Source organism: Bufo bufo, chromosome 9 (genome assembly GCF_905171765.1).
Source record: "Bufo bufo chromosome 9, aBufBuf1.1, whole genome shotgun sequence".
In the NCBI taxonomy this organism is placed as follows: Eukaryota; Metazoa; Chordata; class Amphibia; order Anura; family Bufonidae; genus Bufo; species Bufo bufo.
In genome coordinates, this window is record NC_053397.1 from 7057945 (window position 1) to 7083036 (window position 25092).

The 25092-nt window shown below is 46.3% G+C and overlaps 1 protein-coding gene across 1 annotated transcript in view; it reads left to right on the forward strand.

Annotated features, from left to right (window-relative positions):
* LOC120978441 (inter-alpha-trypsin inhibitor heavy chain H3-like) overlaps window positions 1–25092 on the forward strand; it is a 49868-nt gene that overhangs the window by 1317 nt on the left and 23459 nt on the right. The window contains exons 2-9 of the mRNA XM_040406557.1: window positions 11147–11313; window positions 11682–11786; window positions 12420–12582; window positions 18679–18789; window positions 18859–18987; window positions 19364–19480; window positions 20843–21011; window positions 21406–21531. Of these exons, the coding sequence (XP_040262491.1) occupies window positions 11147–11313; window positions 11682–11786; window positions 12420–12582; window positions 18679–18789; window positions 18859–18987; window positions 19364–19480; window positions 20843–21011; window positions 21406–21531 (1087 nt within the window). The remainder of the gene's footprint in view (window positions 1–11146; window positions 11314–11681; window positions 11787–12419; window positions 12583–18678; window positions 18790–18858; window positions 18988–19363; window positions 19481–20842; window positions 21012–21405; window positions 21532–25092) is intronic.

Consider the following 25092-nt stretch of genomic DNA (forward strand, 5'->3'; position numbering starts at 1 on the left):
TATAGCGGTGTAGAGGACTGTGCCTGTATAGGGGTGTAGAGGACTGTGCCTGTATAGGGGTGTAGAGGACTGTGCCTGTATAGGGGTGTAGAGGACTGTGCCTGTATAGGGGTGTAGAGGACTGTGCCTGTATAGGGGTGTAGAGGACTGTGCCTGTATAGTGGTGTAGAGGACTGTGCCTGTATAGTGGTGTAGAGGACCGTGCCTGTATAGGGGTGTAGAGGACCGTGCCTGTATAGGGGTGTAGAGGACCGTGCCTGTATAGGGGTGTAGAGGACTGTGCCTGTATAGGGGTGTAGAGGACTGTGCCTGTATAGGGGTGTAGAGGACTGTGCCTGTATAGGGGTGTAGAGGACTGTGCCTGTATAGGGGTGTAGAACTCTGTGCCTTGCAGTAACACACATAAGGAGTCTGCTGTGGTAGTGAAATAATACTGTGAGTCCGTATGACCTGCAGATGACAGGCGTCGCTCTTAGAATCACTGCACACTTCACTTATTTGAGCAGTCACGAGGCCAAAACTGACCAAATAACTCAAGTGTGAACTCAGCCTTACAGGTCGATGTTAGCGCCAAGAAGAAGCGCACTCCTGTTACACCGTCGTCAGCTGATTCCACATAGATTTCTACAGAACCTGTTCTATTAACCCCTTATACAAGTAGAGCCCCCGACAGAGTGGAGTGGGGGTCAGCAGTAAGTGTGTGGTGACGTCACTGATTATTTTGTCCTTCCTCTGATCCGTCAGAACAATAACCCCCAAAAAACGGATTCTGTCTGTGGAGCATCCGCCTTCACTCGGTCAGCATTTGGTCAGTAATCCATCAGTATTGCTAAAGCCAAAAAAACAGGAGTGGATCCAAAACAGAGATGACACGTGAATGGAATATTTCCATGTCTTCTGTGTTTTGTACCCACTCCTGCTTTTGGCTACCAAATCACAAGCCAATTCTGATGGGACCGTACAGGCCTTACAGCTGCTACACAGACAGGATCCGTTGTGCGTCTCATTTTTCCTTCCTTCTGACAGATCAGAAGAAGGGTCAAATAAATGATGTCAGCCGGGATGAAAGGCAAAATAGTGGACCAGTCCTGAAGTGGGGTGTCTGGAGGTGGCAGCAGCATCAGGAAGAGGCTACAGAGTGGCACAATGACAGAGTGTTGAGGTGGCAGCAGCATTGGAAGGCCACAGAGTGGGGAGGTGGGTGCCAATACCAGTACCTGCTGACAATGGTGGGTGAAAAAAGGAGCACTTGGCATCAGATGTGTGGCATCAGGCAGGTGGCCAGAAGAAACAGGTGTCTTTTGTCAAGGTTTGGGTGAGGTGGCATGGATGATCTAGTCTGATGCATCGGGCATTGGTGGGTGGAAATCCTGGCTGATCCATGTCTGATTCATCTTGACAAAGGTCAGTTTCTCCACATTTTGGGTGGACAGGCGAGTTCTCCCTGGGGTAACTATGGCCCCCGCCGCACTAAACATCCGCTCTGATGCCACACTACTGCTGGGCAGGACAGCTTTTCCAGGGCAAACTTGGCCACTTGCGGCCACAAATCCAGTTTGGCTGCCCATTAGTCCAGTGGATCTTCAATGTGGGGTGGCAGGGTGCTGTCCAAGTATGCCACCACCTGCTGGTTCAGGTCCTGCTCCAGGTCTAGCTGCTGCTGCTGGTGAGTAGGTTCTTCACTATGCGGGTGAAGAAAGCTGCTCATCAGTGACTCTAGACTCGGGCTGATGGAGCTGGAACTGCTTCTACCCCCCACCCACCATCCTCCCACAGCAGCCATGGCAGCGGAACGTGAGCGCAGATGGCTCCCCCCTGGTCAGACCTGCGAGAGGATGGGCGATGGCGCAGATAGGCAGCTGCCAACTGACTACATAGGATGTCTCTATAGTGGTTCAGTTTGTCCTCCCTCTCAGCGGGTGTAAAAAAGGGTCCCCATTTTGGACCGGTAGCGAGCTCCCAACAAGGTGGAGAGCCAGATGTCATCCCTCTGCCGAATGGTGACAATTCTGCTGTCACTACACAAGCAAGTGAGCATGCATCGGGGCATTTGTGCAAGTGACTCGGGGGGACTCCCTGCCTCCATCTCCACTGCATACGGCCACGGTGTGTCTGGGTCCTCTGCCTCGTCTTCCTCATCGCCCTGTAGCTTCTCTGGCTGCTCCTGGTCACCTGTGTAGAAAAACCACCCATTTCACTACACATTGCTTGTGCTCCAATGTCCTCCTCCAGCTCAGCCCCCACAGGGCTCATGTGGCCTTGAGATCTAGGCGCCACGTCTCCAGTCCCCTGACCAGCCAGATTTACCAGCATCTGTTCCAGGACATGAAGCAGTGGAATGACGTTGTTTATCCCGTGGTCCTGGCAACTGACAAATAACGTGGCCTCCTCAAAGGGCCTGAGCAAACGGCAGGTGTCACGCATGAGCTGCCACGGGCTGACATCGAAGTTACACAGGGTACAACAGCAATGTAGAGCAGCACCAGTACCACACAGACTCCCTCAGGAATGCTTCAGCTCGTCCACAACCATAGATCCTCAGCGGTCAACAGATCAGTAAAAAACAAAGGATGACGGCAGCATAAATGTTTTTTTTAACATAAGTTACACAGGGGAGTACTCCTGTCCGCTTGGATCATCAAGAAATCGTTGATGGCCTTCCTCTGTTCGTATAGTCGGTCCAACATATGGAGGGTGGAAACGTCGCATATCAGCCTATGTTGGGGGACGCCGTTTTGCCGCTGCAGCTCAAGGAGGGTGTGCTTGGTGGTGTATGAGTGGCTGAAGTGTATGTGTAACACCCCAGAGTGGTGTTACCACTTCTGCACCTTGCTGTCTTTATTGGTCTAACCTCATGTCATCTTACGCATTTATTCCAGGTCCTCCACAATGTTATGTAACTGTTCATGTAATGTGCCTTGTTCACCAGCAGGTGGCTGAAAACAAGGCAGAGCTATACTTAGATAGAATGGAACCTTCCATTCCATTCTAACCCCCGCTCTGGAGAGAGGTGGGTGAGTCGTACTTCCTGCAGGAAGGGTGGGGCAGAAGTTCTAGTTCCAGTCTAGCTTACCCCCAGCTAAGGGAAGGGTGTGCAGGGGCATGTCTCTGCTGGATGTGCCCACGCCAGCCAGGTGAGGGCACAGGACATGCTCCTGGGCCATGCCAACTAAGGGTTGTGTCTGACGAACCCACCGACACTTGGCTGGGGGTGTCTGATGTCACTTGGGCCGAAGTGGATGACCGAGTTAACCAATCAAGAACCGCTGGGTTCCTGTTCAAGACACGACCGCTAGATGACACAGTTCGCTCAGGCCTCTCGCTGCGACTCCTGCTGCCACCCCCCCCTTACTCTGCTGCGACCTCTGCCTGCGCCAGAAACATTGAGGCCTCTGCCCCGGGCACTTCTCTGTCTGACATACTGTTAGGTCAAATACAAAAATTACAAGCAATTTAGCCTCCCCATAATCATATACAGCAAAAAAAAAAATCTGACAATAAATACAGATTCGAAAAAAATACACATCTGGTTTTAATTATTAAAAAAAATGTAACTGAGTAAAAATGTAGCCATGACAAGTAGAATGAGAGCCTCTCTCCTTTACACTGCAGGCTGCATCCTCAGAACTCAGCGCTGACTGGTGTATGAACAAGGTTTATTTTCTGATATAATTTCTTTTCTCTCTTCAGTCATTCAATGGCCCCGTTATGGCTCGGCTCTGTGTTAGGCCGATGTCGGGGGCTCTTTGGTTCATCTGCTTCTTTGAGCCCCTGACAAGTTCTCGTAGAGAAGACGCCTTCCTGCATCTTCCCATAGAGGTCGCCAGCAGAGATTAGAACATTTGGACGCCATTCACATCTATGGGTCACCTATGTTCTCCCTCCCCTCAGTGGGCATTTGGACATTGGGGCTGAGCTTGCTGAGGTCGTACCCGGTGCCATCTACAGATTAGGGGGTGTCCCATGTCTGCCATGAATAACTGTAGTAAATGTCGGCCGGGGGTGGACGGACTTATCTGGAGCTCCTCTCTTCCCATAACTCCTATAGCAGTGAATAACACAGTGCAGCAATCTACGCCTTTTCCGTAATTCACTGCTATGGGAGGTACAGAAACAGTGGACCCCCGACCTCTCCCCGGCCGCTGCTTACTGTTCATGGCTGAGATGGGAGACCCCTCTAATGTTCATCCAGTGCTGGGGACGTCCCCACAGATTCCGGCTTCTCTATCAGTCTATGGGAGTCATTTGTTTTCAGGGTTTTTCACAATTGTGGCTTCACTTTATGAACACAAAGGACTTTGATACTTTGTTGTGAAATGTATCAAACACTGAATGAAATCAGAACCACAGAACATGTGGAGGGCGAAGCCTTAACCTCTTCAGGACATAGGGTGTACAGGTACGCCCTTATGACCTGGTACTTAAAGGGTTTCTGTCACCCCACAAAACTCTTTTATTTTTTTTGGATAGTTAGATTCCTCATAGTGCGATATAGGAGAATATAATAGTCTTACTTACTTTCATGCGGCCGATTCTTTATAAAACAAAGTTTTATAATATGTAAATGAGGGCTCTACCAGCAAGTAGGGCGTCCACTTGCTGGTAGCCGCAGCAGAAAACCGCCCCCTCGCCGTGTTGATTGACAGGGCCAGCCGTGATCTCCTCCTCCGGCCGGCCCTGTCAGTAATTCAAAAATCGCGCGCCTCTGGTCATTCGGCGCAGGCGCTCTGAGATGAGGAGGCTCGTCTCCTCAGCACTCCCTCAGTGCGCCTGCGCCGATGACGTCTTCTCTTTCGATGATGTCATCGCCGCGTCCGTATCGACCGGCTACATAAAAATATCACATGACCTAACCCCTCAGGTGACCACCGTAAAAAAAATAAAAATAAAAACGGTGTAAAAAAAGCAATTTTTTGTCATCTTACGTCTCAAAAAGTGTAATAGCAAGCGATCAAAAAGTCATATGCATCCTAAAATAGTGCCAATCAAACCGTCATCTCATCCCGCAAAAAATGAGACCCTACTTAAGATAATCGCCCAAAAGCTGAAAAAAATATGGCTCTTAGACTATGGAGACACTAAAACTTTTTTTGTTTTAAAAATGAAATCATTGTGTAAAACTTACATAAATAAAAAAAATTGTATACATATTGGGTATCGCCGCGTCCGTGACAACCTGCTCTATAAAATTACCACATGGTCTAACCTATCAGATGAATGTTGTAAATAACAAAAAAAAACAGTGCCAAAAAAGCTATTTCTTGTTACCTTGCCGCACAAAAAGTGTAATATAGAGTAACCCAAAATCATATGTACCCTAAACTAGTACCAACACCCTATCCCGTAGTTTCTAAAATGGGGTCACTTTTTTGGAGTTTCTACTCTAGAGGTGCATCAGGGGGGCTTCAAATGGGACATGGTGTCAAAAAAAACAGTCCAGCAAAATCTGCCTTCCAAAAACCGTATGGCATTCCTTTCCTTCTGCGCCCTGCCGTGTGCCCGTACAGCGGTTTACAACCACATATGGGGTGTTTCTGTAAACTACAGAATCAGGGCCATAAATAATGAGTTTTGTTTGGCTGTTAACCCTTGCTTTGTAACTGGAAAAAAAAATATTAAAATGGAAAATCTGCCAAAAAAGTGAAATTTTGAAATTGTATCTCTATTTTCCATTAAATCTTGTGCAACACCTAAAGGGTTAACAAAGTTTGTAAAATCAGTTTTGAATACCTTGAGGGGTTTAGTTTCTTAGATGGGGTCACTTTCATGGAGTTTCTACTCTAGGGGTGCATCAGGGGGGCTTCAAATGGGACATGGTGTAAAAAAACCAGTCCAGCAAAACCTGCCTTCCAAAAACCAAACGGCGCACCTTTCACTCTACGCCCCGCTGTGTGCCCGTACAGTAGTTTACGGCCACATATGGGGTGTTTCTGTAAACGGCAGAGTCAGGGCAATAAATATACAGTCTTGTTTGGCTGTTAACCCTTGCTTTGTTAGTGGAAAAAATGGGTTAAAATTGAAAATTAGGCAAAAAAATGAAATTCTCAAATTTCATCCCCATTTGCCAATAACTCTTGTGCAACACCTAAAGGGTTAACGTAGTTTGTAAAATCAGTTTTGAATACCTTGAGGGGTGTAGTTTATAGAATGGGGTCATTTTTGGGTGGTTTCTATTATGTAAGCCTCGCAAAGTGACTTCAGAGCTGAACTGGTCCCTAAAAATTGGGTTTTTGTAAATTTCTGGAAAATTTCAAGATTTGCTTCTAAACTTCTAAACCTTGTAACATCCCCAAAAAATAAAATATCATTCCCAAAATAATTCAAACATGAAGTAGACATATGGGGAATGTAAAGTCATCACAATTTTTAGGGGTATTACTATGTATTACAGAAGTAGAGAAACTGAAACTTTGAAATTTGCAAATTTTTCCAAATTTTGGTAAATTAGGTATTTTTTTATGAAAAAAAAAAAAATTTTTACTTCATTTTACCAGTGTCATGAAGTACAATATGTGACGAAAAAACTAACTCAGAATGGCCTGGATAAGTCAAAGCGTTTTAAAGTTATCACCACTTAAAGTGACACTGGTCAGATTTGCAAAAAATGGCCAAGTCCTTAGAGGGAGTCTGTCACTAAGCATTTCACTTTTTTAACCCTTCCCACAGCTCCCTAGCATGCTTACAGTTAATAAAAACGTTACCTCTGGCATCAATCCTGGACTTATAGAACCCTCAAAAACGATCTTTATAAGATATGCAAATGAGGGCTCGCAAGTGCCCAGGGGCGGTGTTACTCTCTTAGGTGCCCTGCTTGCTCAGCCTTCTCATTGCGTCCCCCCGCCCCTTCCTACCCTCTGCCCGCCCATCCTTTCCCTCTGACCGGCTTTGTACTAACTTAGGACCGCCACCGATCAGATACGGATGACGGATCCCGAGGATAGGTCATCAGTATTAAAATGCCAGAAAACCCCTTTAAAACTTGAGCGTTATATTAACCAGAAGTAATGACACAGAGGTCTATCATCTCCTATCTATCTATTTATCTATCTATCTATCTTTCTCATATCTATCTATCTATCTATCTATCTATCTATCTATCTATCTATCTATCTATCTTCTATCTCATATCTATCTTCTATCTCATATCTATCTCATATCTATCTATCTATCTATCTATCTATCTAATATCTATCTATTGGATCTATACGTTGAAAACCTTAAGACCCAATGGGTTAAATGTGGACTTTAAGGTGTGATTAGTCTATTTTATACTGTTCACATTTAGTGTCTCTCTCCTATGATTGCTGGATCCATATTTCTTGCTGTAGGTTAAATGCACATGTATATATACATATACCAACATATTTAATCAAGTGTAATTTTGCATGAGAATTATGCAAAAATATTCTCTTTTTGTTTTTAGATTCGTTTCATTCTCACTGCCGTGATTGAGGTGCTCTGTGATACGCCGTATATCGCGGTTGCAGTTGGCTACTCAAGCTTTACCCGCTTATAATATATTCTGTTTATCGATACATCATTTATGCGGGTTTTGTCCATTGTGTACTGGATGCCTACCCATCCAGTCTTTATATACACTCACCTAAAGAATTATTAGGAGCACCTGTTCTATTTCTCATTAATGCAATTATCTAGTCAACCAATCACATGGCAGTTGCTTCGATGCATTTAGGGGGGTGCTCCTGGTCAAGACAATCTCCTGAACTCCAAACTGAATGTCAGAATGGGAAAGAAAGGTGATTTAAGCAATTTTGAGCGTGGCATGGTTGTTTGTGCCAGACGGGCCGCTCTGAGTATTTCACAATCTGCTCAGTTACTGGGATTTTCACGCACAACCATTTCTAGGGTTTACAAAGAATGGTGTGAAAAGGGAAAAACATCCAGTATGCGGCCGTCCTGTGGGCGAAAATGCCTTGTGGATGCTGGAGGTCAGAGGAGAATGGGCCGACTGATTCAGGCTGATAGAAGAGCAACGTTGGCTGAAATAACCACTCGTTACAACCGAGGTCTGCAGCAAAGCATTTGTGAAGCCACAACACGCACAACCTTGAGGCGGATGGGCTACAACAGCAGAAGACCCCACCGGGTACCACTCATCTCCACTACAAATAGGAAAAAGAGGCTACAATTTGCACGAGCTCACCAAAACTGGACTGTTGAAGACTGGAAAAATGTTGCCTGGTCTGATGAGTCTTGATTTCTGTTGAGACATTCAAATGGTAGAGTCCGAATTTGGGGTAAACAGAATGAGAACATGTATCCATCCTCCGATGGCTACTTCCAGCAGGATAATGCACCATGTCACAAAGCTCCAATCATCTCACATTGGTTTCTTGAACATGACAATGAGTTCACTGGACTAAAATGGCCCCACAGTCACCAGATCTCAACCCAATAGAGCATCTTTGGGATGTGGTGGAACGGGAGCTTCGTGCCCTGGATGTGCATCCCTCAAATCTCCATCAACTGCAAGATGCTATCCTATCAATATGGGCCAACATTTCTAAAGAATCAGCACCTTGTGGAATCAATGCCACGTAGAATTAAGGCAAAAGGGGGTCCAACACCGTATTAGTATGGGGGCACTAATAATTCTTTAGGTGAGTGTATATTTACCTTTTTTCTATGACACCTGGATTTCTATTGTTATTTTCCTTTTTGATTTTGATATATAGATGCATGGGTGAGAGAGTGATGTACCCCCATGAGGGATTGATGGCAGTCCGTGGGGATATCCCGGCGACGCTTATCTCCCCCTATATTTACATTGATGGCTCCTTAACCATGATCCATCATTGTAGGGTGACCCACCCTCTCGCTACATTTTGCATTTCTATACAGCCGAGATAATATATGGCACTGGGCCCATGGGTCACACATGCTTTGTCATGTGGATCGGCGGGTGACAGTGCCGTTATACCTTTTCGATTACATATTATGTTGATAGTATTATGATCCATGGTTTTGTTGTCATTTAACTCCATGACTACGTCTACGTAGTGACTGCTGGGCGGCACCGACTACCTTTTGGACATGCGCATAATACATGTGAGGCCGCTGCGGCCATTTTTGTTGTGGCTGCTATTCAGTCTTTGGCTGTTGCGGTAATCGCGAGACTTGTTTTTCTCGCGCATGCGCAGTCTGTGAATGGAGACGCCACTGAACACGATCTATGCCGCATACAGTTCCCCACCGGACAGTGAGTTTTTAATTCACTTCATCAGGATAATCACCTGCACTCATTATGTTTCTTTTCACAGTAAGCACGATATGCTGCATTCATATTCCATAATTTTTTTATGCACTATATTCGCCGGATCTCAGCAGTTCATTACATGTAACTTTTGTAACCACATATATTTTCTATGTCCGGTATTTTCACTAAATTTTATTCAATTGTTGTTAATACATTGTGGATTGATATCCTTATTTAAACCATGCTTGTATCACATGTGCACTATGCTTGATAAAGACAGCAACAAGCTGTTGAAACGTCGCTTGACTTTGGGTCTAATAAACCACCGTTTGCTTTTGACATCCTGGAGTGCTGCTGGCTGTTTTTCTACCTTCAGCTTATTGGACCTAGGTGCTGGTCCACACTGGCCGGACGTGCACCCCTTGTTTACACAGTGTGCTGCTTCCTCATTTTTTTAAGGTTTAATATCTATCTATCTATCTATCTCCTATCTATCTATCATCTATCATCTATCTATCTATCTATCTATCTATTATCTATCATCTATCATCTATCTATCTATCTATCTATCTATTATCTATCTATCTATCTATCTATCTAGCTATCTATCTATCTCATATCTATCTATCTATCTATCTATCTATCTATCTATCTCTCTATCTATCTATCTATCTATCTATCTATTATCTATCTATCTATCTATCTATCTATCTATCTATCTCATATCTATCTATCTATCTATCTATTATCTATTATCTATCTATCTATCTATCTATCTATCTATCTATCTATCTCATATCTATCTATCTATTATCTAGCCTTTGTCCAGCTGAGTAACATGTGCAAAATTACATTTATAAATAGTGCAAGTGATTAACAAATTACAATAATATATATATGATGTATCAATTTGTAATTTGGCAATTACTTGCACTATTTATATATGTAATTCTGCACATGTTACTCAGCTGGACAAAGGCTCCATAGAGAGAGCTGAAACGTCGCTGAATGAGTGAATAAACCGTCCACTTTTTTCATCACTACTTGGAGTGCTGCCTTCTTTTGTTTTATTATCCATACTTGGGATCTTGGTCACAGGTCCCTCAGGAGGATTTTCTTGCACCCGTATACCTTTTTTTGTGTGCTGCTTCTTTCCTTTTTTTTCTATCTATCTATCTATCTATCTATCTATCTATCTTTTATCTATCTATCTATCACGGAGTACATTCCTTTTTTTTTTGCGGAACCATTGAAATGAATGGTTCCGTATACGGACCATATACAGAACGCAAAAAACGGCCCGTAAACGAGGCAGGAGTCCTTACATTGTGCGTCAGGACGGATCCGGTTTGTTCCATTTCTACAACCGGTCACAGAAGAAATCCTGATGTGTCCTGAACGGATCTCTTTCCATTCAGAATCCATGAGGACAAAACAGAATCGTTTTTGTCCGGTTTTGAGATCCTCTGCCTCCGAAAACAACAACGCAAGTGTGATAGCAGCCTTAGTCCAGTGCAAATGATGCCTTTAGCTATAGATGTGCAGCCCGACAACTCTCCTGACAACTCTCCCGACAACTCTCCGACAACTCTCCCGACAACTCTCCCGACAACTCTCCCGACAACTCTCACGACAACTCTCCCGACAACTCTCCCGACAACTCTCCCGACAACTCTCCGACAACTCTCCCGACAACTCTCCCGACAACTCTCCCGACAACTCTTCTTACAACTCTCCCGACAACTCTCCCGACAACTCTCCCGACAAATCTCCCGACAACTCTCCCGACAACTCTCCCGACAACTCTCCCGACAACTCTCCCGACAACTCTCCCGACAAATCTCCCGACAACTCTCCCGACAACTCTCCCGACAACTCTCTCTTGACAACTCTCCTGACAACTCTGAGATGAGGTTTTTAATGTTTCAGGCGGAGCCATCACTTCTCATCCACAATATGGACGTTGACTGCAAAGTAACGTCGCGTTTTGCTCGCACCTCGATAGTTGTGGAGATAGAGAACCAGTTGAACTCGTCTCATGAAGCCGTGTTTGATGTGGAGCTTCCCAAAACGGCCTTTATAACCAACTTCAGCATGTGAGTCCTGTATAATACTGACGTCTGCGGGGACGCGGGGACTGTCCGTTGTTTTGTGGTCAGATATTACATTGCAGTGATTGTAATAAATGTTTACACAAAGTAGCGGAATATTTTGCGCTTTTGATGAGCAGCGCCCCCCACAGGTAACGATTTTAGTGCTTTTTCCACATTTATGTCAATGGAGAAACTTGTTACAATGACAATGTAACAACCGCAATCCTGTGACAGCGCAACATTGAATCCGTTCTAGCGGCATTGTCCTAGAGCAAGAACGAGATAACGGCGAGACCTTATGTATTTACGTGTTTCTTGCTGTGGTTGATTGTAACCATTAATATAAAATGTCATCTCCTCCCATCATTAAGGACCATTGATGGCGTCACAACTGTCGGCGCGGTGAAGGAGAAGGCCGAAGCGGACGAGCAGTACGGAAGAGCAGTGTCCAGGGGTCAAAACGCCGGACTGGTCCAGTACGTTTCACCTTTAATGGTCAAGAAAAAAAAAAGTGGGAAGTTATCTAAAGGGTTAATGACATATAATGTGCAACTAAATGTCTATTAGGGCCCAGTCACACCACCGTATTTTTCTGTCCGCATCCGCTCCGCAATTTTGCGGATCCATTCATTTCAATGGGGCTGCTAACGATACAGACGGCGCACTGCGTGTTGTCCGCATTCGTTCTGCAGCCCCGCAAAAAAGATAGATCATGTCCTATTCTTGTGCATTTCTGTAATAGGGAAGGAGGTTCCGATTCCGCCAGAACGTGCACAGCCAGTATCCGTGTTTTGCAGATCTGCGATTTGTGGACTGCAAAAACATATAAGGTCGTGTGAATGAGCCCTAACTCTATATTATCAGCCATCTCAGGCTGGGGGGTTCACTGGAGTGACAGGAAATGCAGAACCCTCCCTGCCCCCCATGACCACTACTTTCTATCACATATCTCTGACTGACATCAGTCGCTTCTCTTCTAATACTCCAGCGGCACCATGATAAGCTTCGGGCTGAGACCGTTACTGGCCCTTTAAGATACCCAGTTACTGATCGGATAAGTCGGTGTGGGCTTCATGTCTGTCTGATGCCTGGAATCCATTTCTGTATAGATCGATTGGACGGAAAATGGAGAATTTTAAAATCTCGGTTAATGTTGGCGCTCGTGTTATGGCAATATTTAAACTGACGTATGAGGAATTGCTGAAGAGGTGCCAAGGGGTGTACCAGCTGCAGATGAGGGTGAAGCCCAAGCAGCTGGTGGAGAACTTCCAGGTGAGAACATAACCCCGCATCATCAGCATAAGGCACTCCTGAAATCCTCTGCGCTACTGGGAGTACCCTTCTCTTTGTACTATGTAACTCTCATCCTGTGACCTCCCACAAAATCAGCACACTCCTCTCCTGAAAACCTCTGCGCTGCTGGGAGGACCCTGCTCCTTCACAGTGGCGGATCCAGAGCCTGGTCTCGGGAGGGGCACTTCCAGATTATTTTCTGTTCCGCCGCCACAGAACAAGGGTGCTTATAAAACAGACTACACAGTGTAGCGGTATATTGTATATTGTGTGGCACAGTGTAGAGGTATACTGTATATTGTGTGTGGCACAGTGTAGCGGTATACTGTATATCGTGTGGCACAGTGTAGCGGTATACTGTATATTGTGGGGCACAGTGTAGAGGTATACTGTATATTGTGTGGCACAGTGTAGCGGTATACTGTATATTGTGGGGCACAGTGTAGAGGTATACTGTATATTGTGTGGCACACTGTATATTGTGTGGCACAGTGTAGCAGTATACTGTATATTGTGGGGCACAGTGTAGCGGTATACTGTATATTGTGTGGCACAGTGTAGAGGTATACTGTATATTGTGGGGCACAGTGTAGAGGTATACTGTATATTGTGTGGCACAGTGTAGCGGTATACTGTATATTGTGGGGCACAGTGTAGAGATATGCTGTTGTGTGGCACAGTGTAGCGGTATACTGTATATTGTGTGGCACAGTGTAGCGGTATACTGTATATTATGTGGCACAGTGTAGCGGTATACTGTATATTGTGTGGCACAGTGTAGAGGTATACTGTATATTGTGTGGCACAGTGTAGAGGTATACTGTATATTGTGGGGCACAGTGTAGCGGTATACTGTATATTGTGTGGCACAGTATAGAGGTATACTGTATATTGTGTGGCACAGTGTAAGGGTATACTGTATATTGTGTGGCACAGTATAGAGGTATACTGTATATTGTGTGGCACAGTGTAGAGGTATACTGTATATTGTGGGGCACAGTGTAGCGGTATACTGTATATTGTGTGGCACAGTATAGAGGTATACTGTATATTGTGTGGCACAGTGTAAGGGTATACTGTATATTTTGTGGCACAGTGTAGAGGTATACTGTATATTGTGGGGCACAGTGTAGAGGTATACTGTATATTGTGTTGCACAGTGTAGAGGTATACTGTATATTGTGTGGCACAGTGTAGAGGTATACTGTATACTGTGAGGCACAGTGTAGAGGTATACTGTATATTGTGGGGCACAGTGTAGAGGTATACTGTATATTGTGTGGCACAGTGTAGAGGTATACTGTATATTGTGTGGCACAGTGTAGCGGTATACTGTATATTGTGGGGCACAGTGTAGCGGTATACTGTATATTGTGGGGCACAGTGTAGCGGTATACTGTATATTGTGTGGCACAGTGTAGAGGTATACTGTATATTGTGTGGCACAGTGTAGCGGTATACTGTATATTGTGTGGCACAGTGGATGCTTTATGTGTATAACATAAACATATTTCACATGAACACATACAGTTACTTGGCCCTTGGGGATCTCGGACGCCACTTCCACACTTTGGCCGGGGGCTCGGTGGAGCTGATGTTGTGTTTTATCCTAATGAGAAAGATTTCATAATAAGGATTTGGAGAAGGGGCAGAGGGAGAGCAGAGCGGGGAGAGGCTGGTGCTGCTACTAGGGGGTCATACCATGGGGGAGTAATAAAGCCCACTATAATGCCCCCCAGTAGTAATAATTCTCCTTATAATGTGACAATGCAAAAAATACCCCCTTATAATGCCCAAGTTGAGCTAATGTCCCCATAGTGCCCCCATAATGTACCAGTATAAAATGCCCATATATCGTGCCCCAGTAGATGCCCTCAGTGTCCCCCATAATTTGCAAGTATAAAATACCCCTTCTTAGTGCCCCCCGTAGATGACTCCATAGTACTCCTCTCCCCCCTTCCCCATAGTACCCACCATAATATGTCCTAGTATAAAATGCTACTGTATAGAGCCCCCCCATATAAAACACCCCTTTTTGTGGCCTCAGCAGGTGCCCCTATAGTGCCCCCAATAATGTGCCAGTAATAACAGCCCCCCCTTGTGCCAGTAATGACAGCCCCCCCTTGTGCCAGTAATGACAGCCCCCCCATTATGTACCAGTAATAACAGCCCCCATCATGTGCCAGTATTAACAGCCCCCCATCATGTGCCCAGTAATAACAGCCCCCCATCATGAGCCAGTAATAACAGCCCCCCCTTGTGCCAGTATTAACAGCCCCCCATTATGTGCCAGTAATGACAACTCCCCCCATTATGTGCCAGTAATGACAGCCCCCCATTATGTGCCAGTAATGACAGCTCCCCCCATTATGTGCCAGTAATGACAGCCCCCCCATTATGTGCCAGTAATAACAGCCCCCCCTTTGTGCCAGTAATGACAGCCCCCCATTATGTGCCAGTAATAACTGCCCTCCCATTATGTGCCAGTAATAGCACCCCATCATGTGCCAGTAATAACAGCCCCCCCCATCATGTGCCAGTAATGACAGCTCCCCCCATTATGTGCCAGTAATGACAGCCCCCCCATTATGTGCCAGTAATAACAGCCCCCCCTTTGTGCCAGTAATGACAGCCCCCCATTATGTGCCAGTAATAACTGCCCTCCCATTATGTGCCAGTAATAGCACCCCATCATGTGCCAGTAATAACAGCCCCCCCCCATCATGTGCCAGTAATAACAGCCCCCCATCATGAGCCAGTAATAACAGCCCCCCCTTGTGCCAGTAATGACAGCCCCCCATTATGTGCCAGTAATGACAGCCCCCCAATTATGTGCCAGTAATAACAGCCCCCCCATCATGTGCCTGTAATAACAGCCCCCCATCATGTGCCAGTAATGACAGCCCCCCCCTTGTGCCAGTATTAACAGCCCCCCATTATGTGCCAGTAATGACAGCCCCCCATTATGTGCCAGTAATGACAGCTCCCCCCATTATGTGCCAGTAATGACAGCCCCCCCATTATGTGCCAGTAATAACAGCCCCCCCTTTGTGCCAGTAATGACAGCCCCCCATTATGTGCCAGTAATAACTGCCCTCCCATTATGTGCCAGTAATAGCACCCCATCATGTGCCAGTAATAACAGCCCCCCCCCATCATGTGCCAGTAATAACAGCCCCCCATCATGAGCCAGTAATAACAGCCCCCCCTTGTGCCAGTAATGACAGCCCCCCATTATGTGCCAGTAATGACAGCCCCCCAATTATGTGCCAGTAATAACAGCCCCCCCATCATGTGCCTGTAATAACAGCCCCCCATCATGTGCCAGTAATGACAGCCCCCCCCTTGTGCCAGTAATGACAGCCCCCCATTATATGCCAGTAATGACAGCCCCCCATTATATGCCAGTAATGACAGCCCCCCATTATATGCCAGTAATGACAGCCCCCCATTATGTGCCAGTAATAACAGCCCCCCATTATGTGCCAGTAATAACAGCCCCCCATCATGTGCCAGTAATAACAGCCCCCCATCATGTGCCAGTAATGACAGCCCCCCCATTATGTGCCAGTAGCCAGAGCCCCCCATTATGTGTCAGTAGCCAGAGCCCCCATTATGTGCCAGTAGCCAGAGCCCCCCATTATGTGCCAGTAGCCAGAGCCCCCCATTATGTGCCAGTAGCCAGAGACCCCCATTATGTGCCAGTAGCCAGAGACCCCCATTATGTGCCAGTAGCCAGAGACCCCCATTATGTGCCAGTAATAACAGCCCCCCCATCATGTGCCAGTAATAACAGCCCCCCCATCATGTGCCAGTAATAACAGCCCCCCCATCATGTGCCAGTAATAACAGCCCCCCATCATGTGCCAGTAATAACAGCCCCCCCATCGTGCCAGTATTAACAGCCCCCCATCGTGCCAGTATTAACAGCCCCCCATTATGTGCCAGTAATGACAGCCCCCCCATTATGTGCCAGTAATGACAGCCCCCCCATTATGTGCCAGTAATGACAGCCCCCCCATTATGTGCCAGTAATGACAGCCCCCCCATTATGTGCCAGTAATGACAGCACCCCCATTATGTGCCAGTAATGACAGCCCCCCCATTATGTGCCAGTAGCCAGAGACCCCCATTATGTGCCAGTAATGACAGCACCCCCATTATGTGCCAGTAATGACAGCCCCCCCATTATGTGCCAGTAGCCAGAGACCCCCATTATGTGCCAGTAATGACAGCCCCCCCATTATGTGCCAGTAGCCACCAGTATTGTACACAAAAAAAAATAAACACTTATACTTACCTCCTTGGCAGTGATGCGATGCAGCCTCTTCCACCTGTGTCCCGCGCTGTACGGCTCAGGCAGTGCGATGATGTCATCGCGCCGCCTGTGCCGGCCTCTGATAGGCTATCAGAGGAAGGGAAAGGGACACACCTCTCCCTCCCCTGCCTCAGCACAGTCATCTGTATCGCTGTCCTGAGGACGGCGATACAGATGACTATGGAGATGAACGCTCCCACAATTGAAGAGCTCATCTCCCTGTGCCCTGCCGCCGCCCCCCCACATCTGAGCAGCTCGGGGGGGGATGCAATTGCCCTGTTGCCCCCCCCGGATCCGCCAGTGCTCCTTCCACTATGTAACTCTCAGTCTATGACCTCCACAAGATCAGCACACTCTTCTCCTGAAATCCTCTGTGCTGCTGGGAGGACCCTGCTCCTTCCACTATGTAACTCTCATCCTGTGACCTCCACAAGATCAGCATACTCCTCTCCTGAAATCCTCTGTGCTGCTGGGGACCCTGCTCCTTCCACTATGTAACTCTCATCCTGTGACCTCCACAAGATCAGCACCCTCCTCTCCTGAAATCCTCTGTGCTGCTGGGTGGACCCTGCTCCTTCCACTATGTAACTCTCAGTCTATGATCCCCACAAGATCAGCACACTCCTCTCCTGAAATCCTCTGTGCTGCTGGGGACCCTGCTCCTTCCACTATGTAACTCTCATCCTGTGACCTCCACAAGATCAGCACACTCCTCTCCTGGAATCCTCTGTGCTGCTGGGGACCCCGCTCCTTGCACTATGTAACTCTCATCCTGTGAACCCCACAAGATCAGCACACTCCTCTCCTGAAATCCTCTGTGCTGCTGGGAGGACCGTGCTCCTTCCACTATGTAACTCTCAGCCTGTGACCTCCACAAGATCAGCACACCCCTCTCCTGAAATCCTCTGTGCTGCTGGGAGGCTGCTCCTCCCACTATGTAACTCTCAGTCTATGACCCCCAGAAGATCAGCACACTCCTCTCCTGAAATACTCTGTGCTGCTGGGGACCCTGTTCCTTCTACTATGTAACTCTCAGTCTATGACCCCCACAAGATCAGCACACTCCTCTCCTGAAATACTCTGTGCTGCTGGGGACCCTGCTTCTTCTACTATGTAACTCTCAGTCTATGACCCCCACGAAATCGGCACACTCCTCTCCTGAAATCCTCTGTGCTGCTGGGGACCCTGCTCCTTCTACTATGTAATTCTCATCCTGTGACCTCTACAAGATCAGCACACCCCTCTCCTGAAATCCTCTGTGCTGCTGGAGACCCTGCTCCTTCCACTATGTAACTCTCACCCTGTGACCTCCACAGGATCAGCGCACTCCTCTCCTGAAATCCTCTGTGCTGCTGGGGACCCTGCTCCTTCCACTATGTAACTCTCATCCTGTGACCCCCACAAGATCAGCACACTCCTCTCCTGAAATCCTCTGTGCTGCTGGGAGGACCCTGCTCCTTCCACTATGTAACTCTCATCCTGTGACCTCCACAAGATCACCACACCCCTCTCCTGAAATCCTCTGTGCTGCAGGGAGGCTGCTCCTCCCACTATGTAACTCTCAGTCTATGACCCCCACAAGATCAGCACACTCCTCTCCTGAAATACTCTGTGCTGCTGGGGACCCTGCTCCTTCTGCTATGTAACGCTCATTCTGTGACCTCCCACTAAATCGGCACACTCCTCTCCTGAAATCCTCTGTGCTGCTGGAGCCTCTGCTTCTCCCACTGTTACACTTTCTCCTCCTTACTGCACAGATAACAGTGGACATTGTAGAACCACAAGGAATCCGCTTTGTGAATGCGTTTGGCGGTTTCTTGACGAATGAGCTGATGGACTCGGTGCAGGTTGATCACCGCGGGAATAAGGTGAGGTGTTCTCTCCGGTTTTGCTGGCGGTGGGCGGCGATTCTGTTGTTAACCACATTTATCTCTCAGGCTCACGTGGTGTTTAAACCGACACTAGAGCAGCAGCGTAAATGTCCGGCGTGCAGCGAGACGATCCTGGACGGCGACTTTGTCATCAAGTACGATGTCAACAGAGAGACGTCTGCCGGGAACATACAGGTGACTGCCGGATGGGGGTGTCAGGGGGAGGAAAGACCCTGCTGGAAGACGCCTAAAGAGGCTCTCCTTAGGATAGGTCAATGTGTGATCCCTGGGGGTCCATACTGCCTGGCTGTTGTGTATGGGGCCCAGAGGCCGAGGGGCCACTGAGGTTATAGAATACCATTCCAAATTGTGCACAGGGATGTCCAGACTGGGTGCAGCTGTGAGCAGTATTCGGTCTATAGAGGTTCACAGATGCTCCCATTCATTGACAGGAAGCAGGGGACTTTATAATGGAGAGGTATAAAACATGAACTCATCAGAAAGTTGCAGTACTTTTCATTGACTGTAGAAAATCATCTCCACCCACAGTGATGACCTCCTTCATTCACAGATCGTCAATGGCTATTTTGTGCACTACTTTGCTCCCAGCGTCCTCAAAAGGGTCCCCAAGAACGTGGTGTTTGTTATTGACTGCAGTCTGTCCATGAGAGGCCGCAAGATGAAGCAGGTAAATAGCATCGTAGACTGCGTACACACATCGCCATGTATTATACTCCAGAGCTGCACTCACTATTCTGCTGGTGCAGTCACTGTGTACATACATTACTTATCCTGTACTGATCCTGAGTTACATCCTGTATTATACTCCAGAGCTGCACTCACTATTCTGCTGGTGCAGTCACTGTGTACATACATTACTTATCCTGTACTGATCCTGAGTTACATCCTGTATTATACTCCAGAGCTGCACTCACTATTCTGCTGGTGGAGTCACTGTGTACATACATTACTTATCCTGTACTGATCCTGAGTTACATCCTGTATTATACTCCAGAGCTGCACTCACTATTCTGCTGGTGCAGACACTGTGTACATACATTACTTATCCTGTACTGATCCTGAGTTACATCCTGTATTATACTCCAGAGCTGCACTCACTATTCTGCTGGTGCAGTCACTGTGTACATACATTACTTATCCTGTACTGATCCTGAGTTACATCCTGTATTATACTCCAGAGCTGTATTCACTATTCTGCTGGTGCTGTCACTGTATACATACATTACTTATCCTGTACTGATCCTGGGTTACATCCTGTATTATACTCCATAGCTGCACTCACTATTCTGCTGGTGCAGTCACTGTGTACATACATTACTTATCCTGTACTGATCCTGAGTTACATCCTGTATTATACTCCAGAGCTGCGCTCACTATTCTGCTGGTGGAGTCACTGTGTACATACATTACTTATCCTGTACTTATCCTGAGTTACATCCTGTATTATACTCCAGAGCTGCATTCACTATTCTGCTGGTGCAGTCACTGTGCACATACATTACTTATCCTGTACTGGTCCTGAGTTACATCCTGTATTCTACTCCAGAGCTGCACTCACTATTCTGCTGGTGCAGTCACTGTGTACATACATTACTTATCCTGTACTGATCCTGAGTTACATCCTGTATTATACTCCAGAGCTGCACTCACTATTCTGCTGGTGCAGTCACTGTGTACATACTTTACTTATTCTGTACTGACCCTGAGTTACATCCTGTATTATACTCCAGAGCTGCACTCACTATTCTGCTGGTGCAGTCACTGTGTACATACATTACTTATCCTGTACTGATCCTGAGTTACATCCTGTATTATACTCCAGAGCTGCACTCACTATTCTGTGGTATATGGTAATTTTCGCTGATTTGTTGCTATAGTAACTGTTGAGTGTTTCTCTTCATGAATATTTTTATATGACCTCTGCCATAAATGTAAGTTGTTACCTAGAAAATCTTATATTTTTGGGCTGATTGCGGTCAGATCCGCACATTACTTGGTGATTATTAACCCCATGTGGATGTGACCGCAGACGTACGAGGCCTTCATTAAGATTCTCTCGGATTTACCGGAGGGCGATCACTTTGGGATCATGAAGTTCAGCGACCGCGTCGTGAAATGGAACCAGGCTCTGGTGAAGGCCACGCCCGACAACATCCAAAGCGCGAAGGAATTTATGGGCAAGATCAAGGCCCAAGGAGGTGGGTTATATGGCAGCGGGGCGAGAGGCGCCCCAGACAGGTGCAAGGTGCCCCCCCAAGTATCAGAGACCATTTCTCAGTGGGGTAGTCACAATTTCAAGTTTTCCAGGAGGATGTGTGGGGACCTTCTGTTTGGCACCTGGTGATATCAATGGTCTCTGCTGTAATAGGGGCCTCAATCTGGGGATGTCGTCTGTTATTTGTGTACTAAGTGAACAACCCCTTTAAGCCCCATCTTGATGATCCCTCGGCGTCTCACCATAGAGCGTCTCGGGGGCGGGGGACTTGTTTGATTCCTCCGCATACACTAAGATAGGTATGGATGAGGGAAGAACTTGCAGAAGAACCAGACGAGCCTCATGATTTCTCTCATCTCTACCTTTCTGGGTTGTAGGAACCGATATAAATTCAGCTTTATTATCTGCCACCAAGATGCTGAAGGACGGGCGAGAGGGCGATATATTACCGGAAATCAGCGCCTCATCTGTGATATTCCTCTCTGATGGGGACCCAACGCTTGGTATGTGCAGCGAACCGGACCGCAGGGGCAACACGTGAGGCTACGGTGGGCCGATGGGGGTAGTAGTTCATGTACTCAATGTTAGCAAAGCCTCCCTGGGCCAGCGTGCAGTAACGGGGAGGACAGCACTAAATCCTCCGGGGCACTCTCTATTACAGGGAACATCAGCCAGATGGAAGTTTAAGTGCCCTTGATGGTGTAGGTGTTTAAGGTGCTTTGGTGGCTGGGCCCCTGTGTTCGTGACGCCAGCACCGGACGGTGCAAATGTCGAGAGCAGCAGAAAGAATGAGGAGTCGGTTGTGGTAAAACAGTTGAACATTAACTGAATCAATGGTCTCAGGATAGTTTTTACAGTTTATTTATATCAAAGGTAATAATCCAGATGCCGCTTTACTGGAATTCCTTATATCAGGTCTGGCAATTGTCAGTTGAGGAGTTCTCTTAATGCTGTTTCTTTACAGGCAAAGAATGGGTACACTTGTACTAAGTCCAATCTCTAGCACTCAGGTACTGAATATAATGATTTCCCATTTATCTTGAGCAATCCAATAAGGGCGTTTTCCCTCGTGACAGGCAAACTCTCTGCTACAGTATTTGATGCAGGATGCTCTCCTGAAATATTCAGGTTCACTATGTCCCAGAAGGCGTTTAGTGGAAAAAGGACAATTCTCTCTAGTAGCTATAGCCTGTAATATTATTACACTCCAGAAATACATCCAGGGATTACAGGCCCCTCTTGGACTCCTTTAGTGAACTCACCATCACCACCTCCTCAGGCAGAGAGTCCATAGTCTCACTGCTCTTATAGTAAAGAGTCCATAGTCTCACTGCTCTTACAGTAAAGAGTCCATAGTCTCACTGCTCTTATAGTATAGAGTCCATAGTGTCACTGCTCTTACAGTAAAGAGTCCATAGTCTCACTGCCCTTACAGTAAAGAGTCCATAGCCTCACCGCTCTTACAGTAAAGAGTCCATAGTCTCACTGCCCTTACAGTAAAGAGTCCATAGTCTCACTGATCTTACAGTAAAGAGTCCATAGTCTCACTGCTCTTACAGTAAAGAGTCCATAGTCTCACCGCTCTTACAGTAAAGAGTCCATAGTCTCAGTGCTCTTACAGTAAAGAGTCCATAGTCTCACTGCTCTTACAGTATAGAGTCCATAGTCTCACCGCTCTTACAGTAAAGAGTCCATAGTCTCACCGCTCTTACAGTAAAGAGTCCATAGTCTCACTGCTCTTACAGTAAAGAGTCCATAGTCTCACTGCTCTTACAGTAAAGAGTCCATAGTCTCACTGCTCTTACAGTATAGAGTCCATAGTCTCACTGCTCTTACAGTAAAGAGTCCATAGTCTCACCGCTCTTACAGTAAAGAGTCCATAGTCTCACCGCTCTTACAGTAAAGAGTCCATAGTCTCACTGCTCTTACAGTAAAGAGTCCATAGTCTCACTGCTCTTACAGTAGAGTCCATAGTCTCACTGCTCTTACAGTAAAGAGTCCATAGTCTCACTGCTCTTACAGTAGAGTCCATAGTCTCACTGCTCTTACAGTAAAGTCCATAGTCTCACTGCTCTTACAGTAAAGAGTCCATAGTCTCACTGCTCTTACAGTAAAGTCCATAGTCTCACTGCTCTTACAGTAAAGAGTCCATAGTCTCACTGCTCTTACAGTAGAGTCCATAGTCTCACTGCTCTTACAGTAAAGTCCATAGTCTCACTGCTCTTACAGTAAAGAGTCCATAGTCTCACTGCTCTTACAGTATAGAGTCCATAGTCTCACTGATCTTACAGTAGAGTCCATAGTCTCACTGCTCTCACAGTAAAGTCCATAGTCTCACTGCTCTTACTGTAAAGAGTCCATAGTCTCACTGCTCTTACAGTAAAGAGTCCATAGTCTCACTGCTCTTACAGTAAAGAGTCCATAGTCTCACTGCTCTTACAGTAAAGAGTCCATAGTCTCACTGCTCTTACAGTAAAGAGTCCATAGTCTCACTGCTCTTACAGTAAAGAGTCCATAGTCTCACTGCTCTTACAGTAAAGAGTCCATAGTCTCACTGCTCTTACAGTAACGAGTCCATAGTCTCACCGCTCTTACAGTATAGAGTCCATAGTCTCACCGCTCTTACAGTATAGAGTCCATAGTCTCACCGCTCTTACAGTATAGAGTCCATAGTCTCACCGCTCTTACAGTATAGAGTCCATAGTCTCACCGCTCTTACAGTATAGAGTCCATAGTCTCACTGCTCTTACAGTAAAGAGTCCATAGTCTCACTGCTCTTACAGTAAAGAGTCCATAGTCTCACTGCTCTTACAGTAAAGAGTCCATAGTCTCACTGCTCTTACAGTAAAGAGTCCATTGTCTCACTGCTCTTACAGTAAAGAGTCCATAGTCTCACTGCTCTTACAGTAAAGAGTCCATAGTCTCACTGCTCTTACAGTAACGAGTCCATAGTCTCACCGCTCTTACAGTATAGAGTCCATAGTCTCACCGCTCTTACAGTATAGAGTCCATAGTCTCACTGCTCTTACAGTAAAGAGTCCATAGTCTCACCGCTCTTACAGTAAAGAGTCCATAGTCTCACTGCTCTTACAGTAAAGAGTCCATAGTCTCACTGCTCTTACAGTATAGAGTCCATAGTCTCACTGCTCTTACAGTATAGAGTCCATAGTCTCACTGCTCTTACAGTATAGAGTCCATAGTCTCACTGCTCTTACAGTATAGAGTCTATAGTCTCACTGCTCTTACAGTAAAGAGTCCATAGTCTCACTGCTCTTACAGTAAAGAGTCCATAGTCTCACTGCTCTTACAGTAGAGTCTATAGTCTCACCGCTCCTACAGTAAAGAGTTCATAGTCTCACTGCTCTTACAGTAAAGAGTCCATAGTCTCACCGCTCTTACAGTAAAGAGTCTATAGTATCACCGCTCTTACAGTAGAGTCTATAGTCTCACCGCTCTTACAGTAAAGAGTCCATAGTCTCACTGCTCTTACAGTAAAGAGTCCATAGTCTCACTGCTCTTACAGTAAAGAGTCCATAGTCTCACTGCTCTTACAGTAAAGAGTCCATAGTCTCACTGCTCTTACTGTAAAGAGTCCATAGTCTCACTGCTCTTACAGTAAAGAGTCCATAGTCTCACTGCTCTTACTGTAAAGAGTCCATAGTCTCACTGCTCTTACAGTAAAGAGTCCATAGTCTCACTGCTCTTACTGTAAAGAGTCCATAGTCTCACTGCTCTTACTGTAAAGAGTCCATAGTCTCACTGCTCTTACAGTAAAGAGTCCATAGTCTCACTGCTCTTACTGTAAAGAGTCCATAGTCTCACTGCTCTTACAGTAAAGAGTCCATAGTCTCACTGCTCTTACAGTAAAGAGTCTATAGTATCACCGCTCTTACTGTAAAGAGTCCATAGTCTCACCGCTCTTACAGTAAAGAGTCCATAGTCTCACTGCTCTTACAGTAAAGAATCCTCTTCTATGTTTGTGTACAAACCTTCTTTCCTCCAGACGCAGAGGATGTCCCCTCGTCACAGTCCTGGGGATAAATAGATGATGGGAGTGATCTCTG